The sequence below is a fragment of the Gavialis gangeticus genome, unplaced genomic scaffold (assembly GCF_001723915.1).
Source record: "Gavialis gangeticus isolate Ggan-Ray unplaced genomic scaffold, GavGan_comp1, whole genome shotgun sequence".
NCBI lineage: Eukaryota > Metazoa > Chordata > Crocodylia > Gavialidae > Gavialis > Gavialis gangeticus.
In genome coordinates this window covers 89,467,466-89,475,464 of record NW_017728992.1, presented here as the reverse complement: position 1 = coordinate 89,475,464, position 7,999 = coordinate 89,467,466, and the positions used below count along the sequence as shown (strand labels likewise).

The window sequence follows — 7,999 nt, the reverse complement described above, 5'->3', positions numbered from 1 at the left end:
AAGGGGGCCCAGCAGGGAGGTGGCAGTTCTGGTCCTTACTGAGGAAGACAGAGGCAAAGAAGTTATTAAATATGTTGGCTTTGTCATCTGGCGTGACAACCAGATTCCCCATCTTGTCCTGCAAGGGCCCCACATTTCCTGGGGCCTTCTTTCTACTCCCTATGTATTTAAAAAAGGACTTCTTGTTGTCCTTAATCCGGGAAGCCAGCCCCTGTTCCATCTCTGCCTTGGCCTTCCTAACCATCCCCCTACCATCCATTAAATGAAACTAAATAGTCCTGGAATCCATTTTAAGAAGGTTCTATCAAACAGTTCTGGACTTTTTTCTGTCAAGGCAGCTTCTGGCTAAATCTTATTTTGCTATATGTACCTACATAAAGCAAAATGTGTGCTTGTGGTTGCATAACTATGTTTTGAAACTTATGCACAAACTGGAATGCTATTTCACTGTGTGGACATGATGGAAAAGGGCCCTCTCACTTCTTTGGCCAATAGATAAGATGGTAGGGCACTTGAGAAGGGAGCAATGCTCTAGGTCTCCTTCACTTTGAACTTGCATTTCCTGCCTTTTAGCAGGGTGCTCTTACCACCAGGCTGTAGACTAGGCATTGCTCAGTCCACTGTCCAGCTTTTCTCCTCATGCTGGCCCTCTTGTGCCTGGCATATCATGGGATGAAATGGATGAACAGCACTTGGGAAAGCTAAGTTTCTATCCCACTGGAAGCAGAGGCTCAGGCTGGAAGCTAAGGTCCACCTCTCACTGAGCTGCAAACCAGTGAGCTGCATACTTTCCTCCTCATGGCCCCTAAGAATTGCCCAACAGGCTAGTTCAAGAGGAGGAATGGAGAAGGGTCTGGGAAAAAAGACTCCCAGTTACAGCATCTTTTTGGAAAGCAGAGGATACAGGTTTTAGGCGAGGGAGGAATCAGACCCCAGATCTTCTGCTTTTTGGGTGTGCTGTGCTCCATAGGCTGATATTGCCTCATTCTCTACATGCACTCCACCTGCCTTTAACAGCACTGGGCAATGCAGGATTAACTGGAGCCAGAGCTGCAACAGGCAGCCACAGCTTATGCCATGGTATGCAGAAGGATTCATTTGCTTCTACACAAAGCGTCATTCCCATGCACAGTTATGTGGACATTTGCCACTGAAGGGGCAAATGAGTTGGTTCTTGGCAGACTGAATTTTAGCACTATTCTGACAGTACACTTGAGAGTGTGCTACATGACCAAGAGATTGGTAGGGGACAATCTGATGGAATCCTTAGGCTACGGGCCACAGAGTGGTAGTATGTGGCCATTCTGGTGCAGTTTGTGGAGAAAAGGTGATGGGGCTGAGCACAGACCAAGTAAAACCTGCAGGCATTCATTGCATTTGCTCTACACTCTATTTTTCCCCTAGCAAGAACATGGTCTGATAGTTTCTCTGCCCGAGTCCCTGTACCTTGTCCCTACACTGTTCTGCATCGTCTGGCAGGAACAGAATGCTAGGATATCTGCTTGGGGCATTGCCCAGAGGACGTGCTTAAGGTTGCAGGCTGGAGGTGGGCCATACTTGGATTTCTGAATACCAAGAACTAAGGAGTTAGGTGAAGGGATGCTCATTGCTTCAGAAGGGTAGATACTGCTGCTAGCCAGCCTTTAACTCTGTGCTAATGCTGTGGATTATTGTCCACTTAGAAGCTCCAATGACAGGGCAAAACTTTGCGAGTTAGTCATTGTCTGAAGCATGACCTAATACTCATAACAATCCAGTGCTAGAGTGCAGTGTCTTCTCTGTATTGACACAATGGATATGTCATAATTGGGAGTGGTTCTGGCTTCCTTGGCAGAGTCTTGCCATTTGGTAAACTTCCTCATGTGCTTTAACAATGGGAAAAATATGCCATGCTAGTAAGAGAGATACACCAGTTGGTCTACATACCTTTCAGTAGCTGCTTTATGGGTTTTGCCAAAGAATCACTAGGTGCCTTGATGTAGTATGGATATACGTCTTCTAAGGTCCTGCAGGAAACATGCAAAAACCCATAACTTTATCTTGTTATACCTAAGGGCTTTCACTTGGAAATCTTCCTTGGGGGAGTTGTAGCACATAATTCCACTCTGAAAAGGCAATTACTGTAACTGCTGTGTTTCTTGGGTTAGATGCTGATCTTGCATACGTTTGGACTGGCATCTTTCCAGTGTCTTTGACAGTTTGATTTTTGACCTTCTACCTGTATTTTCACAAGGAACTCTCTCTCCGGAAAGTCCCTGCAGGCTGATGTATGTAAGCTCACAGATAAGATGGACTGGCATTCAAATCTATTCTTTTTTTTTTCCTTTCAAAGGAAAACACTGCAAAATACATTTGATGGAAATGCTTATGCTTGAGAACAGAACGGTATTCAGAAAGTGAGGATTTTCTCTGGGATTGTTTTTGGAAATCTTTTTGCATGATCTGAGCCTTTCCAATCTCAGCTAACTGCTGAAGAAGTACTTTCCTGTACATTTGGGAAAAGTCATGCAAGCTGGAAAATGGCTTTGCAGTATCCAGAAACAGTTTAGTTTTATCAGAGACAAAAGAATTACCCCATCTTGTCCTGTTTAAAGGGGGTGGTGGCTTAGAGAAATCAAGAGCATTCTCCAGTACATAACTGTATTCTACTTCCAGTTCATACCAATGTTGAGAAGATCAGAATCCAGCCACCTAAACATAATATTCTGAGCAGCTAAACAGCTTTGCCAACAGGTAGCATAAGCTTACTTGCTGAAGCAGCTATGTGGTCACGAACTGGGTCAATTATCAACTTGAACTCTATACCTCTCTTGAGAAACACTTCATACCATGAGAGCAGGAAGAGATTTTATTTAAAAAAACAAGAAAATAACATTTTAAATTAAAACCCACAGAACCCTATATGCAGCCACATGTCTTTGCAGCATATATGTATACGTCTCTGTATTTGGAAAAGCTATATCCTACTTCTGTCCAACAATGAAGGTTAACTTCTAAAGATGTTTGGAGATGGAATGAGGTTGCTTCCCACTCAAAATCCTGTTTTGTTAGGCCTGTGGACTATAGTTACTTTATGCCACAATTTTGCTTATGCAATACTCTTTGGTATTCACATGGAGGGAACTTCTTGACCACCCTGTGAATTCTCATTGCCAGAAAAAACACAAAAGGCAAAACTACTACAGATGCTGCCTACCTCAGACCAATTTTCCTTTACTATTTTTCTTTAATGCTAGTAACCAATGAGAAATCTAACCCAGGTGGGCACTTAGCATGAGATTCACCTCCAAGTTATACCTATCCAACCACACCAAAATTGACTGAGCTGCAACTTGGAAGAGAGTCTGACTGCTGTTGCTAATCTTCTGAATTTACCTCCTACCAGTCACTGAGAAAGGAACTAGGTGGTAGTTTAACAGGTCACGGCAGTAGCCTGTGAAACATTCTGACCCAGTCAAAGAATGCGAGTCTGTTCCAAACTAATTTACCTTTGAGAAAAGCTTATTGATGTACAGCCTGGCTGTTTTTGACTTTTGGGAAACTGCAAGGAATTTTCAGCAGAAGACTCTACCAATCCCTCCTGTCAGGGAAACAGAGTTGCCAGAGGGGACAGATGGACCATCCATAAACATGCCTGTGCAGCACAACTATTGTCACAGATCCTTTGCAGCAATGGCCTTTCCTCAGAGCTTTAGCTAATGTGCTTGCTCGAGCCAATAGTGTACATTTACTTTGCACAGATTTAGCAAAACCTGTTTAATAAGCTTCACTTTTAGAAGAATATATATTAAGAACATGCAAAGTGCCACACTGGGTCAGACCAATGGGTCATTCAGTCTCTCACAGTGCCATTAGCAGATACTTTAGTGAGAGAATATATGTACGAGGCATGCATAGTATAGTTCATTCCCTGTCATGCTCTTCCTGGCATAAACTGTCATTGGTTTAGGGATGGCAGAAGATACATTCCAGACTATTCTGTTTAATAGTTATTAATGTTCACACATAGAGTATTCATGTATGATGTTACATGAACCAGTTGAAATGGTTGCATAATTAAATGAAGAAAATTACTTACACATTTTCTACTAACTCTCGAGACATCATGGCGGCAATTTTTTCTCTGGTTGCCTCTGGCAAATAAATGGACAGCTTATCTGATGCTATTTCTGATTTTGCACCAAGACTGAGGTTTCTAAGGTAAAAAAGAAGACATAACGAATCTGAGCACAAAACAATATAGGCTTTTCTTCATTGTGCTGACCCAGAAATTGGTTAGCAAATCCACTTGCACATTTTCTGTCCTTGCTATTCTATCTTGTCAAGGTGCCTGACTCACTGACCAGCATGCTTACCTAGGGTTACTTGTAGTGGTCTGACACTGCCCTCTCCTAATAGATGATGGCTTTCCATGTTTTAAAGGCACATATTAATGAAGACATTGTCTGAAACAGGTACTATTAATCTGATAAATGAACAACTTTATCTTTAAAACCTAAGGCTAGGATTTTCCCCACTTAGACCCCTATCTACATTTTCAAAACTCCTTGTTTATTTGAGGTGTCTCAAGTTTAGCATTCAGGAACTGAGGCACAATGTCAGACCACTCAAAAATGAACCTCCTGTTTTAGCAAGCTGCATATTTGCATTTGATACACAAGGGGCTTGCCAACAGTAGTTCATAGTTTAATACTTGAATATTGCAAACCTACTACTCCTGACCATGGCTGCACGATTAGCACAAAAGTGTTAAAAATGAATTGCAGGCCTACCTAAAAGACAATCATAATTCCACTAAAATATGAAGGGTTTAAAAAAATGAAGGGTTTAAACAAACCCGCACACCTATATTGAAGATGCTGACATACTTCGAGTTCTATTTTTGCTTTTGACTTATGTACATGACTCTCATTACAGTAGCTGCAAAAAGATGGACACTGTTATGTCCATCTATAAGACCTGCACACATTGGGACTTGATGTTACTATGAAGGGCATATTCCTTAAGTAGCCAGTAGGCATGCCACTGCAACACTTCTGCTATTCACAACACTGCTGGGTTAGCTTTCGATTTGGTCCATAGAAGTCCCAGGTCCCAGTTTGGGTTTAGAAAATAACAGAATATTCTGTTGCACAGATCTGTGTATTTTGAAGCACAGCACTCACAAAAGACTCCCAACCCTCAGCAAAGCTTAGCAGAGAAAACTGCATGCAGAGACCAAATGTATTAGCCCTAGTGTACATGGACACAAGCCACAAGATAATGATTGGGAGCAGTACCCGTTTACTTCAGGGTGGCTCTCAATGTGCAAGCATCTAACAAAAAACTGTGTAGCATCTTGTGCTTTACTACTAAATTGTTTACAGAGAGAAGGACGGACTGCATCATGAGGTTGTAAAACCTCTGTTAGAGGACTAATTACTTTTTAGAGGTTTTCTCCTTCAAGGCCTTTAATTCGAATACATATTAATGAGAATGCTGTCTTCAGAAGGTATTATTAGTCTATCAGTTGTACATAATTTTTTCTCTCTTAAGCCCATCTGAAAGCTTCAACCTCAATTTTAAAAAACTCGTATTTATCACTCTCTCGATTCCCATTGAGAACATATTTAGGCAACTTTATTTACAGATGCTGAGTAGTGTTTAAACATCAGTCCCCTTCAAACCATCTTAAGTTTGGCACTTAGGGCCTTTGTACATACTACAAAATTAGCTTTTAAAGTGGCCTAAATGCCCTTTTGCACCGCTTTAATGGTGTCACTGCTTACACTCTTGGCACTTAATGCTTTAATGGCATTGCTGTTTACGCTCTCAGCAATGTATTGCACTTTAAATGATTTTGGTATGCAGCAAGATAAAACACCTCCGAGGTGTTTTAGTTTGCTACCCTGGTGCTTCCTAGCTGCGGAAGGAAGCACCAGGCCCTGTGCAGCTCAGGGGCTGCGCCACCCGGTGGCAGCCTGTGCAGGCAGCCTCCACTAAAGAGAAGAAAAAAGCGGTGAGCTTGATCTTCTTTTTTCCTCCCTGGAGCCTGCCTGTGTGGGGTCCAGTGCTTCCCTCTAAGGCTGCAGGGGACTGTTGCTTCCCTCCACACCTGTGGAGCCCCCAGGACTTCTCGGAACAGGTACCAGCAGGTGGGTGCTGCCTGGGGGGCACTGCCACTGCCGTGGAGGGAAGCACTGCCCCCCCCAGCTCGGGGACCACTCAGCCTGCCGGCAGCTCATCCCGTCCCGCTGCCAGAAAGACAAGTAAGGATCGGGCCCCCACCCTTGTGGGTTTTAGTTTGGTTTGAATTGAAGTGGTGTTTTTAAAAACCCATTGTTTCAAATTAGGGAGAACTAAACCGAATTAAACCCCCATGGTGTGTACAGGCATCCTTAGAGGTCAAGGCAGCCAAGTCAACCAAGTCACAAGTGAAGCCATGTCCTTTAAACAGGCTGCACAATAGAATTCATTATACAACAAGCATGATAAATTTATTTTGTGGGTAGAAAAGCTCAGACCTATTTTCAGACTTATTTCTCCCTTCCCCCCACTTTCTCCAGGTACTTACTGAACTTGCTCATGTTGAACTTTGGAAGGTCTCTATATTTTAATTCTTCTTTTGCACCTTGGAGGTGCTTCGCCAGTTTTCTGACTGAGGAGATCTAGGGTAAGCTTGCCTTTAAAATTTATTATCTATTAATGCTGTTTTCGGTTGGTAGGAGAGGTTACAGTTAAATGACAAAAAGCAGTCCCTTCCAATCTCCCCTCTGCTTACTTTTAGCTACTCATTCACAGAATGAGCAAATTGGATAGGAAATTAAACAAGCAAGCCAAAGACTGAAATGCCATACACTTTTACTATCCCACCAGGCCTACACTAACAAACAAATAATCTCCCAGGATCATTGTGGTCATGATAATTTACCTCTGAATACTCCATGAAAGAACAACAGCAAATTTAGCAGAAAAGTCCCGGAGATCCTTTATCATTTTTTCTCTACTGGGAGGGCTGATGGTCCACAAAGAGTTTGAATTTCCTTCTAGGTCTGCTATAGTTATATCTTCTTTTCCATAGTTTTCTAGAAACTGCAAAGCTCCCTGTAAATGCAGTGAAAGAAAGAAAGGAAAAATCAACATTCATAAACAGGCAACCGTTCGTACCAATCAGACTATGAGCCCCAGAACTATGGATACCTTGGGAACTATGAATCTATTGCTGGTAGAAATGGTTTAAAAAACATAAGTAACCAACTAACACCCCTCTCCACATATATGAACATGCTTAGTCTGGTGGAAAAGTATACAAGAATGGGCTTAAAATAATGAATCAGGCAAATTTGGTATAGACCTTCTTGACCTAGAGGTAAACTGAGATAGCAGAATTAGTAGATGGCTAGGAGAGGCAGATACAGTTGAGGAGTATCACATCCTCCTGCTTTACCTTGCAAACTGCTACGTCACTGAGACTCCAGACAGAAATAGCAGCTACTACAACTTGTAGTTAATTTCTGTGACAAATAATGTTTCAGTTAGCTAGGACCAAACATCCCCCTAACCCAAGGGTGGGCAATTATTGTTCCAGTTAGCTAGGACTAAAAATCCCCCAAACCCAAGGGGCCATTTGAGTTGTGATGAGCTATCATGGGCCGTACACATAAAATCTTTCAGAAAGATAATTTTAACAAATTATATAAAAACAAATCATAAACTAAAAATCAGACATCTACTATAATATATTTAAATTTTATTTAATAAAAATGTTTTCTCATGATTTATGTTTTCTTGAGCAGCGTATATGGAGGCAAGTTCCAAGAAGGACCGATGAGGTTCATCTGACAAACGGGGAAGAGAGCCTTCCCAAATAGGCTTGCTAACCTAGCGAGCAGGGCATTCAGCTCAGTTCAATGGGGGATGGAAGAGGCAAGTAAAGAGCCAGGTGAACTGCACAACACCCAAGTGAGAGGAGCCTTAATATTCTCAGAGAAAAATCAGGGCAATCTGCTGGTTCTCCAAG

At 42.2% G+C, this 7,999-nt stretch overlaps 1 protein-coding gene across 3 annotated transcripts in view; it reads right to left on the bottom strand.

Moving 5' to 3' along the window:
* The window catches only part of PIEZO2 (piezo type mechanosensitive ion channel component 2), a 655,640-nt gene that overhangs the window by 4,675 nt on the left and 642,966 nt on the right, over window positions 1-7,999 (bottom strand). For all 3 annotated transcript variants that reach the window (XM_019525255.1, XM_019525272.1, XM_019525264.1), the window contains 3 exons: window positions 6,911-7,083; window positions 4,079-4,195; window positions 1,927-2,006 (listed from right to left, as the gene is read on the bottom strand). In XM_019525255.1, the coding sequence (XP_019380800.1) occupies window positions 1,927-2,006; window positions 4,079-4,195; window positions 6,911-7,083 (370 nt within the window). The remainder of the gene's footprint in view (window positions 1-1,926; window positions 2,007-4,078; window positions 4,196-6,910; window positions 7,084-7,999) is intronic.